The sequence below is a fragment of the Lepisma saccharinum genome, chromosome 4 (genome assembly GCF_977018435.1).
Source record: "Lepisma saccharinum chromosome 4, izLepSacc3.1, whole genome shotgun sequence".
Classification (NCBI taxonomy): Eukaryota; Metazoa; Arthropoda; class Insecta; order Zygentoma; family Lepismatidae; genus Lepisma; species Lepisma saccharinum.
The window spans coordinates 68,118,839-68,143,136 of record NC_139232.1 but is presented as its reverse complement, the minus strand read 5'-3'; the positions used below and the strand labels follow the sequence as shown (position 1 = coordinate 68,143,136).

Sequence of the window (24,298 nt, the reverse complement as noted above, 5' to 3'; positions counted from 1 at the left end):
TGCTACAACGACAAGATGCCGACGCCGACGTTATTTTGATGTAGAAGCAGACGACGCAATATAACGTTTATTGTACTAAACGTTAACAACATAATCAAAATGTAACGAATTTCGTAATTTTGGACGAATTCATTTCAACACTTAGATAAAAGATTCACACGTGTACAATCAAAAGTGCAAAGCAAATGACAGAATTCTGTGTGGTAGATGGTGTCATAGCACGATTTGTGAAACAAGAGATCGAGTTAGACATTAAATTGCAGTCACTGTGAGTATAATATCGTTTTCCATTTGTACCGTTATTCTGAATTTGGCCGATGCCAAATAATACGAATTTTTATGTATTTCTTCTTGTGGAACTTCTGTTACAAAATGTGAATTGTCGATGAATGTCGCTGGCAAGACCGTCAAAATTCTTCAAAACAATTCAGTGTGAGTACAGTTTGTAAAAACACCTGTGTCGGTAACAGTATGGTATAGTGAAAACACATTTCACTCGTTTATTTCCTAATTATTTACATTTGTACTTACCTGTTATGCATAGCGGAACATTTTTGAACGTGGGATTATGTTTTTTTCACTGAAAACAGCGTAATTTTTCACATTACAAGTATTTATTGTTCGTTGCTCATTCGCTTTCGTTACACACAATGTGGCGGGCAAATCTTGACTCACGTTGTCTATCGTCAGCTGATATGCAGTGTTTCCAAACTTATTAACCGAAAAATGCCGCACAAACTATTTACAGAAGGTTTTTAAGTGAAAATTGATCCACAAACCATTCACGGAAGGTTAGGTTCAGTTAGGTTAGACAAACAAAATTAAATTGAAAAAAAAAAACCGGGTAACAGTTTCATGCATCGGAGACACATTTAAATGGGATATTTTGTCTTTCTTGTGGTGTGTACTTACCAATTATGTATTGCGGAACATAGTGGAAGGTGCCAATATGCGTTTTGCAAGAAAACAAACACTTTTTCTGCTAAAATAAACCATTTTCCTTAATGCTACGGAAAGCACGTCACGGTGCGATATCGCTTGCTTTGCGAATTGTAACGCTTCTTTTGTTTTCGAATATCAATGTTTCCAACTCTATTGTGCATGAAAGTTGTAAAAAACCGGGGATCAAAAACCATGCACAGGTAGCCCCACAAACCATTGACGTTAGCCCCAAAAACCATCCACGGGTAGCCCCATGAACCATTCACACGAGGTTAGGTTAGGCCTGTTAGGTTAGGTTCCATTAGCATCCATTTCACCCCTAAATTCATCGAAAAACCATTTTCCTTTCTCGAAGAAAAACCGCGCGTTTCTCGAAGAAAAAAAAAACTTGCGTTTCTCGAAAAAATCGCGCGTTTGGAAACCCTGATTCCACTAGCGAGATCGCATGACTTCCGACGCTAGAGCCATCTGCAGGTACATCTTGGAAACAACGGCATGATGTTGTCGATTTTCACAAAATGCGCAATATTATTACATGAAAAGTGATTATTTATTGTTCTGCTGCATTGTAGGATGAAGTTTTAGGAAGAATATATATCGACGGAGGTTGTAAACCTTGGACAAACTCATTTCCGTAAGTAGTTTCTTGTGTAAAATTGAAGAAATGTGTCTCCGATGCATGAAACTGTTACCAAAAACCGCTCACACGTCATATTGTAAAATTACCGCGTCTTTGCTACACTAACACTTATTAACCGAAAAATGCCGCACAAACTATTCACAGAAGGTTTTTAAGCGAAAATTGATCCACAAACCATTCACAGAAGGTTAGGATAGGCAAACATGGAAAATTGGTAAATATGCAATATAGCCCGAACGGATTTCTTCAAATTTACAGGAGAAACTACTTACTGAAATCAGTTTCTGTAGCATTGTCGAAGTTCTTCGAGGTATTTTCTTTCGCAGAAACTGAAAGCTTCACCATAGAATGCTGCAGAACAAGAAATAATCACTTTTTATGTAAGGAACTTGCATTTTCTGTAAAGCGACAACATTTTGCCATTGTTTCCATTATGTACCTGCAGATGGCGCAAGCGTTGAAAGTCACACGGTCTCGCCAGTGTTCCCGAACGTGCCTTTTTTTTAAGAGATTTTTTTTTAACTATTCTTATCTAACCCAACCTAACCTAACCTTGCCGGAAATGGTCCGTGGGGCTATCATGAATGGTTTGTGGGGCTATCGTGAATGTTTTTTTTGGGGCTATCCGTCAATGGTTTGTGATGACATAATGAACACGAAAGTAGGTATTTTTCGGTTAAGAAGGTTGAAACACTGCATTCCCACTCCAAATCTATAAAACACAAGCACGACGCACGATGATCCATGATGAGTGCACGTCATATGGTCTGTTACCCAAGCAGAACAAGGAAGACAAATAATGACTCGTAATATGAAAAGTTGACACTATTTTATGGAAAAAGGCATAACTTCACCTCAAAGAATCTTCCGCAATGCAGAATAGGTAAGTATCAATGCACAATAGAAAGCAAAAGGTTATCATATCTGGTTGCACTTCGTCATGGCTCCCTGTAGTTTCCAGTGTGCCTCAAGGAAGTTCTCTAGGGCCCCTGTGTTTCACTCGTTTCATGGACGATATTTATGAATATATTTCTCCAGAATGCTCAATTTTATTGTATGCTGATGACTGTAAGTTATTTAGAAACATCGCTTCAGTTGAAGACACATGTTCCATGCAAGACAATCTCACAAAACATTGAACGCTGGTGCCAAGACTGGAATCTGAAAATAAATCCCGAAAAATCTGTTTTTATAAGGTTTACTATCAAATCCAATTTTACAGCACCATCCTATAAATTATGCAACAAAATCATCTCGTTCGTACAACAGCACAAAGATCTTGGAGTCATTTTCGACAGCAAACTCACTTTCAGCCACCATATAGATTACATAACTTCGAGAGCCATGAAAACTCTTGGGCTAATTTACAGATTTACAGATATCACGCATGTTTCTGCCCTCAAAACCTACTTTACAACGTGCGTTGTACCTATTCTTGAATGTGGTTCCTGTATTTGGTCAATGGCCTGTGATAGCAATATAAAGAGAACAAACAAAGTGGTAAATTTCTTTATCAGAATAGTTAAACATAGATGTCCATGCGGTCCGCCAGGAAATTCAGCCGAACAAAAATGCGGATGGCACATTTTAGCCGATTTTGTACTTGCTGCCGTCAGCAAGAAAGTGGATGTTTTTTTTGTTGTTTTTTTCATGAATATGAGTGTCTACGCTGGTTAAATTATTGCATGATTCATTGGTTTATTTTACTTCGCATTTCTGCCACACTTGGTTAATCGCGAGGATGAGGATGAGTGATGATATGGTGAAATTGATGAAATAATACTCACAAAGAACATCCATGCCCAGGCCAAGATTCAAACTCGGGACTCCTGGCGTCGTAGCACACAGTGATAACCACTCCGCTACAATGGACAGCTGCGTGAATTCTTCTTACATGGTATATTACCATTGACAAGAACTGACATTGTTGGTAAGTGTTTACCTCTATTTTATTATATTTTCTTCATCTCTCGTATTTACAACAGTGTTCATTTTAAAAACTAAAATTTGCACATTTTTAAAAGTCCCTCTAGTTTCGAAACGTTGTGGAAAATACTGACACTGAAGCTAACACGTGCGCTGGGAGGGAGGGGCAAGTGCTGGCGAATAGAAAGTGGGCACCGCGCGCATTAATACAAATTTCGGTAACTTATTGGCCACACCTACTTCGTTCTAAAGCTGGAAACAGTATAGTAATGTTCATATTAAACCTACAAGTCACATCTTTCAGTTGTCTCATTCCACTCTCATAGGCAGCCCCAACTAGTTTTAGCATATACTCCCTCTGTCCCATAATTATTGTCCGGTACACCTTTGTTTGTTGTCCCATAATAATTGTCCGATATTCAAACTGTGACATTGGTGTATACAGAAGAAGAAAATGAAACACGGGAATGAGTCATACAACTTTATTACTTAAGGATCAATACAAATTGGCCGATCAAGTATCCAAAAGAACCTAAATAAAAAGTAATCAATCCAGGATCAATACAAAGTGACCAAGAAGTTCGACAAAATAAAACATCAAGACGAAAGATATTGTTGGTCCAGGAAGGTTGTCATCCCCTCAACGAGCTAGATCTAGTGCTGCAGTGCTGCTCTAGCCTCGTCGTAAATGTTTCGAGGACACTCCAAGCGAGATGACAGGATGTTTCGGCGGTTCAAGTGTGCTTCTTGTATATGGGGAATCCTGTAGTTGTCCCCACCTTTGGAGGCGAATAATTTCAATGAGACAGGACTGCAAATTGAAAAAGATGTTGTTGAGCTTGTCGCGTGTCAGATCAGTGAAAGATGTTTCAACTGCGGCGATCAACTCATCAATAGTTTGTGGAGCTGCCTGATGCTGGAGAGACTGAATTGCCCGGAAGTACCCCAGATCTAAAACATTCATGTCCGGACTGTTTGGCGGTTGGCATAGGAGATCCAAAGTGATTCCACTGGCCGCTGCAGCATCCATCCAGGTGCGGTCATTGGGAACGATATGTGGACGCGCATTGTCCTGCTGAACGGACACCTGGATTCTCCCTGCGCACAGTCCACGAGGCCATTGTGCATCTATTGCTGGGATTAACTTGTTGATGAGCATGTCCCGGTAAACAACTTTGGTAACAGTTAATGGTTTGGTGACCATTCTTTAGTACCCCAGCCGTACTGTTTTCAAAGAGAAACTCGTACACTGCATGTCGTTTACTGTCCGTGAGGTTCTTGCTACCCCTGTCGCTTCCTATCATGGGTTGTGTGTTCATGGCTGTTCTTCTCACACGTACTTACTGAAGGAGTGCTCTACTAATGATTTGTAGCGTGCCTTGCTAGACCGGTTGCCATACAGTGCCACACCGGTGTGTTGCAACCTAACGCCTCCTTTTGGTAATCGTCTGGGTGGTATTTCTTGCTCATTGCGATAAGGTCACGTTGTTCCTCTTCACAATCTTGAAGACTGATGTACTGTGCCTCTCCTCATCCATGTGCTTTCCATCTGCCTCTTCGTCTGTAATTCCTGTACTACCATTTTGGCATACCGGACTATAATTATGGGACAGAGGGAGTAACTTTTTTTAACGACTCGTTTCCAGACCAAGGTTCCTTATCTCATATTGGAACTTGGGTCATTCTCCATCCACCGTGCCAGTATGAATCAAAGTCATGGAGACACCCTGTATGTAGTTTGTAGTCATCTCACTTGTCACTACAGTGTGAAATGCTCATGTGGCTTGTCATTTCCGACTCTTAGATTTCAGGCTGCTCCATCCGATCACCAACAAGCAAAATTGCACCATAAATAAATCAAGTGTGAAAACAAGTGTATCTTGGTACCCCACTCTGTATATGTAACCAGTTTGAACTACGATGATGCAGATTTGAGTTGTTGTTTTTTTAGTTTGCGAACAGTAAAGTTTACTGAAGAAACTGTTAATTTAAATTATTTAACTTTACCATAAATAAGAATGGGTATTGGATATAATTGGGCATTGCATGTGTTGCAGGAAAGATAGGAAGAGAATCCCAGGAAGAGAGCTGAATGGACAAACTGGACATTACAACCTGAATGAAACTGAATCAAGTATTTTCCACGGTAGTGGATCAGATTTGAGATCTGATAAGGAACGAGTGCAGAAGCGGAATAAGACTTTCCTACAGGTAAATGTAAACATAATATGACTGCAGAGATGTATTCAGAATTATCTCTGTGTGGGGGGGGGAGCAGTGAAGTGTTTTTTTTTTTTTTTTAGAGGAATACAGGCCCTATGGGCAAATTTAGGACCTTAATATCCATAAATTGGACATTTGTGAAAGTTTGAGGATGTGTGGATAAATTACTATATGAATTACTTCAGATATATTTTTTCTACATATGCATCATCTGTAACTTGAGGTACGAATTTATTTTTAAGGAAGTTGTTTGTCTATGTCATTCCAGTTCCTAAAGTTGGTCTAGGCAAGTGATTTTTGACAATAAATAAGTTAAGAACTGAGGAAGGAATTGCCAATGGTGTGGGAAACTGAATTGCACATTTTTTTAACATATCTAGTATCGTGTTTACATTTCCTATTTTGATAATGCAAATAAAAATAAATAAAAATGTAAAGTCTAATAGTAAGTTTTGTTCTGTCAGAGAACTGTGATTCTTGCATGTTTTGTGCCACAGAATTTTCAGTTATACGGTACCCTAAATATGTTTTTCCTTCAATTCTAGAACAGGGAAATGTGCTTGGATAAAAGATTGAAAGCTAGTTGTGAAATCAGTCATAACTAAACATTATTAGTTGTGTATAAGAGAATATTTTTTTACTGAAATACTTTATAACTGTATGAATAAAATCAATGTTTTTTATATGTATGTAAAAATATATATTTTCTATACCGAAAAAATAACTAGTAAATTAGGTAGCCAATTTTAATTCAGGTACATACTTCACATAATTAGTGATAGATATGCTTTTTATTGCAGGAACTGGAGGCATCATCAGCCAAGCTTCGTAGTAAAGCTTACTTTTCTCCAACCGAGGTTCATCTTCAAGCCATGAAAACTGCATTTTTAGCAGAAAATGACTCCACCCTTGGAGGTGATGGAAAAGGCACAACTTAGCTTATGTGAGTTATCATGCATTGATAGTGTGTCACATGTGTAAATACTCCTCTAATATCTTGTACATGTAATAAACATTGTCTTATGTAAGGTTACAAATGTATACTTTAAATCAAATCAAATCAAAATGCTCTTGTGATAAAGTTTGCAATTATATCTCAGTTTGCTTGTCTTTCAAAAACTGAATAGAACAATGGCAGGCGCTGTTGATCCACCCCTTGATTTTTCCTTTTACGACATTTCCACTCTGAAGAAACTGCGGAAAAAGAAGCCACGCCGTGGCACCAAAACCTACCACAGAACTGATACTGGACATTTTAGAAGTAGAGCATTGCGCTTGAATAACAATAACTTGGAGTCAATAGGGGGTCTCTACAGCATTTCGTGCCAAATTATCAGTCACCCAGAAAAATTAGCATGGTTGGATCTAAGCTTTAATCAGTTGAACATGGTACCTTATGATTTCTGTAATTTTACAGGCCTCAAAATATTGTATCTTCATGGAAATAACATATGCAGTTTCAATGCTTTGCGGGTTCTTACCTTGTTGCCTAAACTGTACAGCTTAACCCTACATGGGAATCCAATTGAAGAAAATGGCACATACAGAAAGCGAATTGTGACCTATTTCCCCTTTCTTCGTATTCTAGATTTCAGTATCGTAACATCTTCTGACAGAGAAGATGCAGAACGAATGTTCAGGAAGAAACGACACATGACATTGTAGCATAGTAACAAGTTTGTCACTTCCCATCAGGCTAAATCCCAAGAGTGAGAAATGTGTATGTATATATTTCTAGTACAAAATAATGTTTTATGCACTAGTCTAAATTGCCAAAGAAAATATGTAAGATCACTAAATAAACCCTAGTGAAGACTGGCTTCAAAATTATACTAGAAGTGCCAATACCTATAATCAAATTTCATATACAATATTTTGTATTGCAGTTTTAGAAAACTGAGTATTTTCACAATAAGTCAACTAATTTATTTCCTAGTTTATTGTGCAGTAGTGTTGAAAACCAATCTTATTTCAATCAATTTAGAGTACTTTAAATGTGAAACTACTTTTACGTGGAATTTACTTCCTATGCAAATCAAACTTATATCTTGTACCTTATGGTGATGTAATGTAAAATGTTGAAGCAGTTATGGAACATCTGTGATGTTTGCCGTGTGTGGTGTCCATAAGTTAAAACTGTATTTCAAATATGATTCCTCCGAATGTTAGTAGCAACAATGTTACGGCAGCTGTCTATGTTTCAGCATCCTTAAACATGGATCTGCTACAATGTTCGGGAAAGTATCTGATGTAGTTGCTGCAAAAGAAATCCAATTGGTTGAGCCTGGCGATTGTGAATGCTGTTGCTAGTAGTAGTTCACTTTTTGTATTTTGGCTTTCACACGTTAAATGCTCACAATAAATAATAAAAAGGTTAAAATATTGTTTTGTTGTAAGTGGATGATTTATATAAAGAATGCTTTTATCATTTTCACTTACTATTTACTTATTTTGTGAGATACAAATACATATATTATGCAAAAAAATTGCAGTTTACTCAAGAGATAGGAAAATTATGTAAAATAGCCAAAGTAGAAAGGAATCATGTCTTAAAATAGAAAAGCAAAGTTTAACAGACAAATTTCAAAGGATAGCTGAAACATGATGAGTTCTTTGTAGAATTATAAACATTGTAGGTTCCTGCATGTTTAGATAGGGACCATATAGAGTTGTGGCCCCTTGCAACAAAGAACACTACAAATTACAAGTTAAATATAGCATATTTAGGTATTGTTTTTGCTGTCTTTATTTTATCTTTTTTTTAAATTAAATTGAATTTAAGGAATGAAGTTCATAGGAAAAGCTATAACAGCAGCAATCATTCTGCAAAAAACAACCATTTAAAAGTTATACCAAGCATTTAAATGGAGATTGAAGTTCACATGCTACAACTAGTTGTGTGGGGCTCTCATTGCTTCACATGTCAGTAAGAACTCCCTATTGAGTAACATTCAGCAGTATGTCTGTGTAGCTATTTATAAAGCATTAAAGCTTGATGAAATTCCCCTTATCATTTTTTTTTAACTAGTATGTAACAAAGTCTCTGTAACACTGCCAACTAGCAGACAGAGGAACCCTACAAAGGGAATCAGCAAGGATAATGAATAGTTTGTACTGCCAACACCACAAACAGTACAGTAGTACAGTCACAAATATTTGCAATGAAAATGTTATTCATTACAGGTTGCTTACAAACTTTGTGTTCACAATAAGAAAAATCAGTGATATGTTAGTAAGCTAATTTTCACGCCATTCTTTCATGCTCATATTTAAGGCGTGTGCGACTTACTCACGATAATATAATAAAAGTACTTAAAAAATACTATAAAATGAACTACTTACGATTTGTGAGTATACGTTTTACAAAAAAACAATGTTTCAAGATACAACTGGTTCCTTGATCAGGTTCACTATCTTGGCGAGTCGTATCACTTCATGGCCACATCAATTAGAATAAAAGACAAGGAGAAAGGTAATGCTAAAAATTTCGTAACAACTGGCCCCTGTACACATAAAACTTCATATTCCCTTCTTTCCCTTGTAAGAACTTTGAATCTAAAAATGAACCATAAAAAACTTCGTCATGTTAAAACCCCACATCATGCCACGCATGACCATATGGCGACTGGTTTGGCTTCTCGCTGAATGCCGGAAGTTTGCCAGACTCCTGCCCATGCCTACTTCCCTCCCTCTTCTATCCCCTACGACTACGTCATTTTAAACTCGGAATCCTGGATCTCGTGGGTCACGTTGATTACGGCCAGAGTGACCTGAAAACTGATACTCTTTCCTTTACTCACGTCCCAGCTCTTGAACATCCTGTTCCGTAATTCATCAACATTTCCATCATCACTATTCAATTTATTATTCCTGTCTTTGCAAATAAACGCCGCTTCATACACGTTTCTGCTCATTGGTTTATTTTCAATTCTGACCACCTCTCTCTTCCTAATTTTATGCCCTTCCTCAATTACGTGTTCAGACAACCCCGTTCTTGGATTCCCCCTCTAATATCCTTATCGTGCTCTCCCCATCTAATCTTCATACTTCTTCCAGTTTGTTCTATATATTCCTCGTTACATTTACACTTGATTTTATATATCCCTTTTTCATTGTCCCCCTCTTTTTCCCCATTCCTTCTATCTTTTTTGTACTCTGTAAAATGCTTTTCAATTGTTCGCGGTACCCTCATCCCACATTTAATTCCATACTTTTTGGCCACTTTTTCGATTTTCAAAATACAGGATCCCCGTGTATTTATACTTTATCCTTTCCCCATGCTCGCCCTTAACACTTTTCATTACTACCGTATCTTTAGGGTAGGAAAGAGTATCGGTTTTCAGGTCACTGGCCATAATCAACTCGACTCGCGAGATCCAGGATTTCGAGTTTAAAATGACATAGTACTGGGGGATAGGATCGGGAGGGAAATAGGCATGGGCAGGAGTCTGGCAACTTCCGGCATTCAGCGAGAAGCCAAACCAGTTGCCATATGGTCATGTGTGGCAGGATGTGGGGTTTTAACGTGTTAATGTGATAAAGTTTTTTATGGTTCATTTTTAGATTTGATGTTCTTACAAGGGAAAGAAGGGAATATGATGTTTTATTTGTACAGGGGCCAGTTGTTAGGAAATTACCTTTCTCGTTGTCTTTTATTCTAATTGACGTGGCCATGAAGTGATACCACTCGCCAAGATAGTGAACCTGATGAAGGGACCAGTTGTGTCAGAAACGTTTTTTGTAAAATGTCAAATCTTAAGTAGTTCATTTTATAGTATTTTTTAAGTACTTTTATTACATTATTTCATGGTTTGTGTAATATGTTTTTAGATGTAGCTGTGTAGTCACGTTCTGTATTTATTAAATGTAAAAAAAAATGCTTGGTTAGGTGTATATTAGATGCAATGAAGAGAGATGGGACCAGCTTGCATATAGCAAAGTTTAAAACAGCTGGTATGTGGACCCATTGATATTGGAGCCAAAGAGGGAGTTATGAAATCAGTAATGAAGTGTGGTATGCTTTTACATTTGTAGACAACTTTATGAATCATTACTTTCATGTTGTGTGACATGTTCGAACAGTAGGGCTCAAATACTGCAATAATTGTAACAGTTTGTGTGTTACATATAGCATCTGTTGATGGATGTTTTTAGGTAGGAATTCCTTAATTTAGGATTTCATATTTTAGCATTTCTTAGAGAACTAAACTTACACAACTTTACCCAAGTAAGAATTGGTAACCGTAACATATGTGATGAGGTTCTAGAAAAGAGCTATTTAACTTCTGTGTGATGTTATGACAGTGATTGTGCTTATTTATTGGATTAAGGTGACATTGGGTTGTACTCATGAACATGTTAGAGAGATTCTCGAGAAGTGACCATGTGCTGCATTTTCTTATGAATAAAGTCATTCCTCGTATAGTTTAGAAGCTAGCAGCTTTGCATAAGATATATGAACTTTTTTTATAACCTGCAGACATGCATACTTACTTGTCTACTTGTGACTCACTCAATTTCTGAGAACAGGTGACTTTTTGATCATATCAAAATGTGTAAACATGTGCTCAGTTTTATTCATATAGCCCATTGTTTGAAGAGTGGTACAACAAAATGCCTCCTAATCCCCCATCCTCTTTTTCTCAAAAAATAACTTGCTAAAACTATTGTGATGAGCACTAATTCTCAATGTTAATACACACAAACATTTCTGCAAAATGAAATGGTTTCCTACACTGGCACCATTTCTGCAAGAGATGTTATATTTAATTGCATCTATGAAAAATACAAAATTTCAATAAACAGAGTGCAAGAACAACTTTCTGCTTGCCAGAACTTCATAAATTTGTTTCCTGCTATGCATTTCAGAGAACTTACCTAAAAAAAAGTGCACCCCAGAATTAATACAGTATTTCTTGCAACTAACAATATGTTAAACCTAAAAGCCTTGAAATTCTTCATGATCCTAAATATACGTTTTCATGTGATATTATTAATAAAAATGACTGTAAATCTCCACCTCCTATTTGCTTTTGTTCAATTTGTTGTTTTGGTTCTTAAATGTAACACGTTCTTACCAGGACAGAAGAACTAGGTTTTAAAGGAGCAGAAGTCAAAAGAACTATCTTTGTTCAAGAATTTAGTTAAATTGAAAGGTCTGTTAGTTTTAACAAAGAATGAGAGAGTTTAAATTTATAGCAGACATAGTTGAATTCTCTTCTTACACAATTATACAATAATTCCGTATGTGTTGCAAAAAAAATAAAAAATTAATTGTTTATCAATTTTGATGACTCACTGGCACTTACTATGGACCGTAGTGCACGCGGAGCCGTCATTTTGTTATATTTCTGTTGCATTTGTGCCAGATTGATGGAATCATTGTTAATTTTGTCACCAGAGGTCAATAGAATCGGTTACACAATGATGTAATAAGGAAACCTCGGTGCGACCTCGCAGCCCTTGAGGCAGCGCGTTTTGGATTCTGACCAAGGGAGAGCTGCGAGGCAGCGCATTTTGGATTCTGACCAAGGGAGAGGAAGTGGTTTTCCTTAAGGTAGACACTTTGTGAAGGTGTCCAAGGAACCACAATATGGAGGAGAAGGATAAGTACTTTCCATAATGATTTAAGTTCCGATCTTGCACGCACTCACTCAATTATATTTTGTTCATAATCTTTCTCTTCTATACTACGTGAAGAAGTGACTTGACAGTCAAAAGACAAATTTAGTTCATTATTAATTAGTTAAACGAATATCCATCAAACTGGCCTAAGTGAGAAGAGCGAGTTTATCGTCGAACAAACTTTATTTATTTATGTAGTCTAATTGTGCTTGCACATTATGTAAATAAACTCGCATAATCAGGAACAGTGTTATATCTGTACATTCGAATAGCATAGCTGCCCCATAGCAAATAAGTAGACCTTTAAAGCGGAAATCTTTCACTGCGTGCTTACTTCAAGGTTCGTATGCATTAAATTACTCAAAGGCTGCTGTCTGAAAGTAGTCACTGAAACTGACAGGCAGTTAAATTATTTTTTAAAAAAGTTATTCTGCAAAATTTCATGATGGTGTCAATTCATCCAACCATTGGCAACTAGGAATTTACAATCCCAGGTCTAGATGCCAAATACTAGAAGACATTAATTTTGCATGTATCCTCGTACAAAATCTCATCACAACATACTGGTAACACAAGAAAATAACCCCCATATCCCTTAGTTTATTGTAGTCTCATTTCTTTTTCCAGAGCTATTACTCCATATAAACAAATCCACTTAATGTATAGAAATTAATATAATTGCTGGTTTGGTGCACTAAGGATTATTATGCCCATGATGTAACTACAATTTCACTTGACACAGTAGAGAAACTCGACTCGTGACAATGATATCAGCTCTCAAATGTGTATATTGATCTGAAGTTGAGCTTTATAATCTAATGACTAAATCAGATATAACACTTGACAAATACTTTAGTACAAACTAGTAGAAATATTAGATTAGTAATTAACAATATTACTCTAAATAGTGATTGTATGCATTTTTGTTGACTAGAAAAGTTTAATTATGTAATATTAATTTATTGTGAATTGATTGTGTTCCTTGTTATTTCAATTTACATTGATATTGTAGTGTGTGTGAACTGATTGCTCTTGCAAAGATGATCATTTCAACACTCAAAACTTGTATTTATGTATTGAGATACCAATTACAGGCATGTAAATAGGGGTGTTAATATAAAAAGGATAAAATTAAATCAAGCACACTATTAGATCACAAAGCTTATTAGAATGCATCACCTTTATATGTGAAGTTTATGTAATTTATGTAAAAAGAATGTATTTTGGTATAACGTACTTGTCTTTGTCTTTTGTGAGCAAGCTATGTATGATTATTTCTCGTGTAGTCTACGGTTATTACAAACATAAAAAACACAGCTTTTCGTTGTGACGTTTCAGGAGAATGTAACATTGACAACATCCATTGTATAATGGAATCTCTTTTTTATTTAAAAAATTCTCAATCATTGTTATAACTGTATCTTTAGTCAAACTAAAAATAAATGTCTGATGAAGGGAGCATGTGTTCTGAAATGTCACAACGAAAAACTGTTTTTTTATGCGTGTAATAACTGTAGACTACAAGAGAAATAATTGTAGAATAGTACAATATGTACATACAAGAAAAACTATTATGGTATGTATGACTAGAATTAATGAAAGCCACGTTTTCTTTGTTGCAAGTATTAAAAAGTACAAAACTGTTCACTAGGGTAATTTTTGCATCACAAAGAAAATTCAGGGAAAAAATCCTGATATTGTTGCATTGTGTACTTCGGCTGTGTAGTCCTGTCTGTTCATATTTAGTTTGTGTACACGGTTTGTAAATATATCACAAAGTAAGAACTATCCATAAAAAGTAATGCCCTATATGTTTTTTTTCTTATTTGTTTTAATGCACTATTTATAAACCACCTCTAATCCACAATCATTGCTTCATGCAATTTGTTGAGTATTGTGCATAAATAAAATGAAAGTATTTTAATAAGAGATATAAATAAAACCTTGAAAATGTTTGTTTATGCATGAACACTGATAAAAAATCTCAAAATCAACTTAATGTGAAATATTATATCTGTTTGAAGATTATTAAGGAAACAAAAATATTTTGTATGGGGGTCTATTTATAAGCATTAATGATCTCAATGTAAATGTGTGTGTGTGTGTTGGGCTCAAATAGTTCTTCGGTTCATACAATCAAAACTTCTGCTGAGTTTTATAATCAAATCTAAGACTGAGCATGTAATATATTTCGCTTTCATCTAGTGGTATTTTAAAACAATCAAAATGTCTTTGGCAAGCCAATGATTTTGTCAAAAATATGTATACTTATTGTCTGTTCAATATGTTGGCAAAAAATAGTAATATGAACAGTAAATCAATTGTTCTTAATATAGATGGTAATATACAACTTAGTATGTTCTATATACTTCACTGTATGTAACATAAGAGTAAAACCAATCTAGAATACAGTAAATAAAGCAGTGATGAGCACAGCCCTATTTGTTTTACTTACATCCACATGCATGGAAATTTGCTATCCATAGTTGAGCACAACACTATGAAATCTTGCTGATAATCAGAGATCTTAGTTTACTTTTTGGTCAATCAATGGAAATCATGGTCATTCATTACTTAACTAACACTTCGTTACAGGAAATGTTCTATGACCTAAAATTTCCATTACTACACAGGAATCAAGTACTTACTATATCCACAAAACTATTTATCGATAGTTCCCATTAATTTCAGTGTCCACTGTCACCATTTAATCAGGAACATGTGTTATTGCTTGATGGGGTTCCCATGTCATTGTTGAGCTGTCAACCACTTGGTGCATTGCTGTTACCTGTTTGTAGCAGTTCATAAGTACTTGATTCCAGTATATTAGTTTGCTACCAAGTTTTTGTTCCCTGAAACATGGGTAAATTTCTAATTAAGGAATTATGTTTTCTCGCATAGCTTGCTTTCTCATGCTGCTGAACAGTAAATGCTTAATTCCACAGTAACTATTACTTTGCACAGTTTTCAAGAAAATACTTTACCATTGTTTCACCACATTCACAAATGTACTGATTTACTAGAGCACTTTGGCTAGGCATTTTGCCGCCTCTATACTACACATAAACAAGAAGATCCAAATAACACAATAAGAGTTTGCACTATTAGTTTTACATCACGAGGGTAGTCCTGTATCGCACAAAACGTCAATGAACTCCTTTGTTCCGACAGCAGTTTCTAGGAGTGCATGAAGGGTAGCCTAGTTACCACCTCCGGCTACTCTAGCATTAGTGAGACAGCAGTTTTCTCCCCATAGCAACTCGACCCTACCCAGCTGGCAGGTTCCAGAGCCGCGAATACATGCATCAAGAAATTCAATAACCTCAATGAACATTGAAGAATGAATGAAATTCACTGCAGAAATAAGTGAGTGTACAAAATTCTTTATACATTGAAAGAATGCGAATGTGCCTAAAAAAATAGTTAAAATTTGCTCACTCATGTAGAAATTATAAAAAATATGCATACATATATCTGAACAAAGAACTTTAGTTTTATGAACTTTGGTTTGTGTGTATATAAAATGTTTAATGCTATACACATGCATTTTTTTTCAAGAGATGCATTGGCTATACAGGTTTTCTAAACCATTATCATGGATGAACAATGGAACTTTTTTGTAATTAGATGGAAAAAACACAAGCAATATCAAAGAAGGAAAAATTGTCACAGGAATATGGTGAATTGTAATTAGAAATATTAATTGATTTGGTTTATTTTACTTCCCATTTCTGCCACTTTTTGCTAAATGCGAAGATGAGGATGAGTGATGAATGATATGATGAAATTTACAAAAGGACACTCGCAGAGAACACAATGCCCAGGCTGGGATTTGAACCTGAGATCCCTGGCATTGTGTTGTGCTAACCACTCTACCATAGAGGCTGGCAGTAATTATAAAGACATATTACATTAAATCTGTATAAAAGAATAGGATAAATAAGAAGGAGAATAATTAAAATGTTAAATTTAAATGTACCAACATAACTGTTCAACAAATTGTGTCTTAACTAAAAACTTAACTTAAAAAATAATACAGAACACTACACGGGTTATCAGTGTACACTACTGTACTCTTAATAGCCATGTAACGTAGGTGTGTGTGTGTGTATACATTTCTGTGTACGCTTGGAAAAAAAAAGTCTGGGGATCCAGGATAAAATGCCACCGTAAAAATAAAAAACATTATAATAGTATATGTAATTACTCATAAGTTGAATCTTATTTCAATTATCTTTTTTAAAAGCAGTATGAATGAGAACAATAATATTGCACAAAACAGCACTGTATTGGACAAATGGAACTAAGGGTAGCAGGGACTTGAAGCACTCAAAAAAAAGACTTATTCCAGAAATTGATAGAATTTATTTCACGGTGGGGTATGATATGCTCGTTATTTTGGTTCTGATTTACAATACTTTATTAACACTTTGCTTGACTATGTCTTGTCAAAAGGTAAATTGCGTAAACTTAGATGTACAAAAAATAGTGCATTTGGAGTTCTCCCTTGCACACTTTCCACCCTGGTTAACAAAAAAGCATGAAAATTAACACACTGGTACAAATGCATTTTGTCTAACATATTCATTTGTCATGAGTGTAGAGAAAAAAACACTTTCAATAACAATTAAATAACAAGAGAAATTAACATAAAACTCAAGATTCTAGCATGTTGCAGTTTCAAAAATGCCCTCATATAATGTTTAATGTATAAATAAACAAATAACGTCAATACAAGGAGAAAAGTGTTGTAAAATTGTATTTTTTTAAAGCTAGTTAGAACATCACATATTTCTGAAGTTGCATAATCTGCTATATAAACTGTCTACTATGATAGACTAAAAAGTCATTTTGGCAAGTTTGTATCATTTGTACGTATTTGTTATTTGTTTTGTTCATGATTGTTTCAAATGGCCTTGACTGAATTTTTTTAGTTTGCCTCAGGTATACTCTTCAAAATTAATCTAAGGAAAATGTTTCTATCATTTTATTGTTTCTAGGACAATAGTGTACTGAAAAGTTGATTACTTTATTTGTTCTGAATTTAATTCGAATATGAAACTATCTTGTGAGATACTTTATTATGTTCTGAATTTAATTCAAATACGCAAACTATTTTGTGAGCCTATTGTATTCTACATTACTGAGATAAACCGACACCTTACACTACACAACACACTATGTTGTCATTATTCACATAAAAACTATTTACATTGAATACTTTCTCCGAAAGGTAACAAGTGTGCTTAGACCCACCACAACAAAAAAATATCATTCAGTTTCTTAAAAATATTCTATCCAAAAATAAAATTTTTAATACTGCTTAAAAGTTTACTATGCACATCTGCATACATAAATATTTCACAAATAATTTAAATAGCACAAAGTACCAGACCTGCGCTTGCATGTGAAAAAGATAAACTTCATAACAACAATAAAGTTACAGCACCTTTTTTTTTCATTAAGTAACTGTGAAGTTAAACCTTAGGAGTACCTAGGAAGTCACATAAATGCTGAATGACTTTTTCAGGTTCATTTAAATGAACATGATGCGTTCCTTTAACTTCATGATATACAAAATGCTTCGCTGATTCTTTGGTTTTCTCTACTATCTGCATGTAGTAACCCTCTTTATCAAAAATTGCCCCCGGATGTGCCCTGATGTTCATAACCTCGCACTTGATCTTCGAGGCAAATTCCAGAACGGTATCCAGAGAAATGCTTCCTAAGCCAGACATTTTCAGTCTTACGTCTCTACTGAAATGGAAACCTTCTCCTACAGAAGACTTCACCTTCCCTCGATGCAAAAGAGTTTCTGCAGAAACTTCAGTTAGCGAGCCTTTGTAAGCATCCAGCAAAAGCTTTACAATTTCATCCTGTGAATAGGATGGCAACTTGGTTTCCATGTCCAAATCTTCCTCGTACATCAACATTTTGTCTATTATAGGTCCAGTACGCTGCACGACTTGTGGATCTGAGGTAACCACTGGGCCAGCAATATCTATGCAAATAAGCTTCTCGACTTCGTTGGGATAGGAAGCTGCATATAAAAATCCAATAGCACCACCGAGAGAATGCCCCAGTATTGTCACCTTATTCCATTTGTAGAACTTCACAATACGTCGAACAACAGCAACATTATCCCAATAAAGATAATAAAACTGTCCTTTCGGATAGTGAGAAGAAAATCCATGACCTGGCAAATCAATTGATAGAAGACTTACATTACTTGGTAGGAGCTGCGCAAGGCGATCAAAAGTACCAGCATTGTCTTGCCAACCGTGCAGTCCTAAAATTGGTTGGACATTTTTGGGGCCCCATCTTTTGCCTATAAATAAAAGTGCATTACAATTACATTGGCCTGCAGTTCTCAAGTGCATGTACAGTCATGGACACTTCTGGGTTGTAATGATCCCATTGAAAGTCAATGAGTTTGTTACAACCCAGAAGTGTCTGTGACGGTACATATGTAATATTTTTTTTATGATTTAAAGTTGGATACATCAAAATGTCCCTCCTCACGAAATCTAACCCTGGAAACCATGATTAAAAGGCAAGAGAATATCTTATTTAGTTTATTAAATTTAATCATTTGAAAAGTAATCTTCATGAACAAATCCTTAACCCGACAGAAATGTGAACACTTTCTATTTAAGTAGTAACCAGATATATATATTTTTTAAATCTAATACATAAAAATGGATGTATGTGTGTATGTTTGTTCCAGCATAACTCTCGAACTCCTGTATCAATTTCAACCAAACTTGGAACACATATCACTTGCAATCTCAAAATAAATACGGATCGTGGGGTCGCTAAAATGAATAGTGACTCTCCAAATGCCGTTCAACTCCAAGACACCCCTGGCACCCCTAGGGGTGATATGTAAAACGACTAACATTAGTGTGGAATCTGTAGTTTTCGGTGTTGATAAGATGAATAGGGATATAGGGGGGGGATATAGAAGCCCAGAAAATGAATGTTTCATTATATTACAACTAATTATACAAGATGGTTAATCCTGCTAAGCAAGTAAAATTAATTACTACTATAGACTATTTAAATTTGATATTTGTAGAATTTCAGGGGACAGCTTCAGCCCCCCTTAGCCCTCTACCTGCCTACATCCTTGATGTTGCTTATAGTAATTTATTTTAAATTTTTGCTAGGCCATGTGCATTAAGTATGACAAATATGATGACTGCTGGTCACACTAAACATCTCAGTTATTTGTTGTTTTCACATCTTGAAATAAATTATATTTTACATTAAACACTGAAATCTATGGATTAATAGTGTCAAAATTTTTAATGGTGATTAGTCGGTCAACCGGCCTTCCATTGCTAGCCAGCTACTCGAAAGTGTTATTACAAAGGTGAAGTCCTATTTTCAACCCTGGTTAAGGAATTGATGTATATCATTGTGTCTTTCCATCCATCTATTTTTGTGATTAACTTGAGTGGCAGAAAGTTGCTCCAAAATAAAATAGAAAGGAAGTGAGAAGAGATTTCCAGTCTTATAGACGAATGTGTATAGAATCATTTTTATCGTAAGTACAAATTTTTCGGCAAGTGACACACACACACAAACATTGCAATTTTTTTGTCTTGCACATTCATCATTTTTCAAACATTAAAAAAAGAGAAACTTAGAGGTAGAAAATACTTTCCATTATTTATTGTTCTAGCAGAGTAAAAGTAAATTATGTACTCATAAAAATTAATAAAACAAAAAGTTTCTTTATGCGTACCAGCAATATGTCCCCATGGAACTGGAATGGTCACCTCCACAGCTTCTTTTTGAATCTCTCCATTCATTTTATATTCCATTTTCTGAAATACAATTTAAAAATATTTATCAACCCACATGAATTCATATAATATTTCTTCATTAACTTTCGACCTAATATATAGAAGTTTTTACTACAATATTGTCTTAAATAGTGCTTACGTACAAAGGGCATTCAATGGAAAACCATATTTTTTTGTTACCAGAGTATTTATTTCAAACAATGTAATAAATATACTATCGCTATTCAACATAGTCCCCTTCTAGTTCAATGCACTTATGCCAGCACTTCACAAACATGTAGTACCGGGAAAATAATTCTTTCAGACAGAGTGTCGTCCCGCAACTACGTTTCACTCAGGGAATTCTTTAGTGGACCAAAAGACGAGGAACTCCAACAAAATGAGGTCGGGTGAGTACAGAGGGTGTGGGATGCACTCAAACTGCAGTTCCTCAGTAGTCAACACTAGTTGCTCTAGCAGCATGTGACCTCATATTGTCATGGTGGACACACACACTTTTCAGAACTTTTTGCTCGGGGTTAAATAAAAACAAGGGTTGATCCAACATTATTGTCCAATAGTGATGCCACCACCTTGACTGCGGTGTGTCAGATTTTCTGTATCACGTTCTCCACGGCTGCAATGCAGTATTTGCTTGTAGTGAATGTTGGACCCTGACTGGGAGAATCCTTCATACTATTGATGCCATTCTTGAATTTCTCAGTCCATTCATGCCTGTTTGTATGACTGAAATGCCTATCATCATCAAACTATCATCTGACTGAATCTCTACAGGTTTCACGCATTCGCTAAACAAAAATCTCAACACTTCGCTGCTCTTGCTTGGAGCACAATTGCAAGGGTGCCGCCATCTTGTCAAATTGCTTTCCAGGATCCTATGCATGTCGCAGTAGGATGGTCCAAATTATTATAGCAAGAACTGAAATAGCTCGAAACTTTTCTCCACATACCTTATTTTTGTCCTCTAGTACACACTGAAATTTTAATGTAATTGATGATTCTTGGAGATCACACTATCATAAACACTTTTTGGGAGGGGAGGGGGTCCATTATGTCAACATCTACTGTGAGAGTTTCGCCAGTTAACTGCATTCGATGTTCAGAATGTTGAAGGAATTATTTAAAGGATTCTGCTCCTTTATCTTTTGCTTCTTGGAGGAAGAAGTAGAAATTAATCGTTTTGAGTTCCTGGTACTTTATTTTTTGTTTCAGCTGGTGTTTTAAGTCACAGATGCCCAGTAAGGCAAATAGGGACTGGACCAAAGTAGGATCCAAAACTACTATGTGCCTCTACCAGGTATCGAACCCGGGACCCCTTGATTACAAGCCGACGACGTCAAGTTCCTGGTGCACCTCACTAGGCTCTATGGATGAGCAGAGGTATCTATGTGCTGAAGATATTCATATTTCGGCATCCATTGCAGTTGGCCCATGAGAAATCAGGAAAATAACCCACTTAGCTTTGTTTGTGAGCTTGGTCTACATCAAATAGTGCAACGAAGCTCATCTTGGAATTCGAGCACCTTTGAATTATATCCCAATTCTGACTTACACAAATCGGATTGTGGCTACCAACCCTTATGGGCATTTTGCAGATATCTTTTGTTTCTTTCGGAACACCTGGTTCTGCTTGCCTTTTTTGATGAACGAGTGACACGGAAACAAAGGAGAAAATGTCAGAATTTACAACATCCAAGATATTCCATCCCAAAACGATGTCTGCAGACCACAGATCTGAAGTTAGCGAACTTTGTGACAAAAAGAACCACTTTATTCCTTGATATATTTATGAAGCAAGCTAAAACTAAATCTGAAAGCTTTCTGCAAAAACATCCAAAGGAATGGATGGATGGTCCCATTTTCAAATAATTTCGTCATAGGATCTTACAAACGAAAGTAGTAAATGACTCAGCAGAACGAGGCATAGGCCTAATCAAAAAATATAATGAAACTCTGATAATAGATGAACAGAAATAGCAGTTCTTTGTAAAGTCACAAATCACAATAACAAGTTTCGAATTTCATCAAAAGTAAAGTTAAAGTCATAAGTTTATAAATGTACATACATCTCTTAAAGAAGAGATACATGCAACTTAATTAGATAAAAAGAAGTGTAAATTGAGGCCCCTAAATACTGTTCATTTGGAATAAAAATTGGAGTGTTTTTTAATTACGTGTCAACAAATAAAAATATCCTTGTGGAGAATGGAAACTCATATATTTGGATTTGTGGACCACCCTAATGTTGCAGGCATGCCAATGCCATATTTTGGTAGCTCAAGGTCACTGCCTCCGCACACTATAGATAGACAATGATATTTGTTCCACACGTGATTTTGAATACAACTTTTGCAGTTTTCCACAGAATGACCCTTGTATAGGGACTCCAATACACTCAACCTCCAACTGGGACCAAAGTTCTGATAGTTAATTCCCAACTAATCATGGTACACACACGCTTCTTATTTTTTAATACCTAGTTCTATTTCCATTCATGTCTATTTATCAGCTCAGTGATTACTTACTGGATGTGTTCTGGAGAATGATTGTTCTTCTGCATAACCCTACAAACATATTTGTTTGCTAACAGCCATTTGTTTATCTTTGTCTTGGATATGATTGATTGATTTGCTTTATTTTACTTCGCCCTTTGTGCCACTTCTGGCTAATTTGCAAAGATGGTGATGAGTGATGACGTGATGAAATTGATGAATGGACACACTCAAACATCCATGCCCAGGCTGGGATTCGAACCTGGGACCCCTGGTGTCGTAGCACAATATGTTAACCACTCCGCCACGGGGGGCCAACTCTTGGATATGGATTGTTGTTGCAATCTACTTTACATGTGTGGGGTGCAGAGGAGATTTCTGGATCCCTAAATGCTTTCAACAACTGATCACGTGGTATCTAGTAATTAGGGCAGTCCGAGAAAATATGTATAGAAGATTTAGGTTCAGGGCGCAAGCACAACACCTTGTGTGTAAATATATGTGTGTAAATATGGCAGTAACCCATGTGCAAGACAAGAGATCAACAGTAACTGTGGAAATGGGCTGCTTGCTGGGAAGTGCAGATGTTAATGTAAGCTACTTTTCATAGATTTTCTTCAATAAATAGTTTTTGCGGAACTCTAAGCTGTACTAATTACTTTCTCAAACCTTCAAATGTACTTTCACTATCATTTCCAGTATTCTAGAAGACTTCCAATATGCTCCTATAAAACTTGTAAAACTCCTTAATCTTTGGAACTGTTACTCCCTCAAACAGAAGATTCTGTAAGCTATTGGGTTTCTATTTCTTGGTAATCACAAAACATCTCCTAATAAATGATCAGCAATTTGACACTAATTTGTGTGTAAATGGTCCAAACGTTTCAACACTATGACTACCACATGTTCATTTAGTTTCAAAGAGTTAATGATTAATTAAAATTAGAAGGTTTCGCCCTCAACAACAACAGTTTGGGAATTAAAGTTTAAAGTGTTTTATACACAGGATGTGGATATTTGTATCACATAACAGTGCAAGGAAAGAAAATATATATATTTGAGGCAGCGTTATCAAACCTGACTGCTTAACATGCATTTAAACTCTAATCTGGATACAGATTATTTTCGGTAAATGTCTGTTATAACCGAGACACTTTTCTTCATTTTTACAGAAGAAACTACTTACGGAAATGAGTTTCTGTAGTATTTTGAAAGTTCTTGGAGGTATTTTCTCACCGTAGAATACTGCACAACAAGAAATAAGCACTTTTGATATAATAAACTTGCATTTTGTGCAAAGCAACAACATTATGCCGTTGTTTCCATTACGTACCTGCAGATGGCACAGGCATCGTAAGTCATGCGGTCTCGCCAGTGTTTCCAAACGTGCCTTTTTTTACCAGAATTTTATTTATTTTATTTTTCTAACTATGCTTACCTAACCTATTAAAATTTCAGTAACCACCAAACGTCTCTAATTCCCTTATTTTCGTATTTTTCACATTGATACTTACGTATTCTGCATTGCTAAGGATTCTTCAAGTTCGCGTTTCGTTTTTTGCATTCAAATAATCTCAATTTTCGAAATATCGAGTATTTTTATTTTGTTCGCTGTCGCTTGCATTACACGCGATATGGCG

General features: G+C 35.8%; 2 protein-coding genes across 6 annotated transcripts in view; one reads left to right on the top strand and one right to left on the bottom strand.

Annotated features, from left to right (window-relative positions):
- Positions 1 to 14: 14 nt before the first annotated feature.
- LOC145986550 (uncharacterized) lies at positions 15 to 8,165 on the top strand. 2 transcript variants are annotated; one of them, XM_083120687.1, is made up of 4 exons: positions 15 to 268; positions 5,566 to 5,719; positions 6,514 to 6,674; positions 7,936 to 8,165. In XM_083120687.1, exons 1-3 carry the CDS (start codon positions 186 to 188, stop codon positions 6,667 to 6,669), a joined length of 393 nt encoding a protein of 130 aa, XP_082976813.1. In that variant the 5' UTR covers positions 15 to 185; the 3' UTR covers positions 6,670 to 6,674; positions 7,936 to 8,165. The 2 variants fall into 2 exon arrangements, with proteins under 2 accessions (XP_082976813.1, XP_082976814.1); XM_083120688.1 differs by lacking the exon at positions 7,936 to 8,165 and having other exon boundaries at positions 6,532 to 6,854.
- Positions 8,166 to 16,703: 8,538 nt separating this feature from the next.
- The window catches only part of LOC145986549 (putative serine hydrolase), a 33,256-nt gene continuing 25,661 nt past the window's right edge, over positions 16,704 to 24,298 (bottom strand). For all 4 annotated transcript variants that reach the window (XM_083120683.1, XM_083120686.1, XM_083120684.1 and 1 more), the window contains exons 2-3: positions 20,106 to 20,187; positions 16,704 to 18,683 (exon numbers count right to left, since the gene is read on the bottom strand). In XM_083120683.1, coding sequence (XP_082976809.1) covers positions 17,833 to 18,683; positions 20,106 to 20,187 — 933 coding nt within the window. In that variant the 3' untranslated portion in view covers positions 16,704 to 17,832. The remainder of the gene's footprint in view (positions 18,684 to 20,105; positions 20,188 to 24,298) is intronic.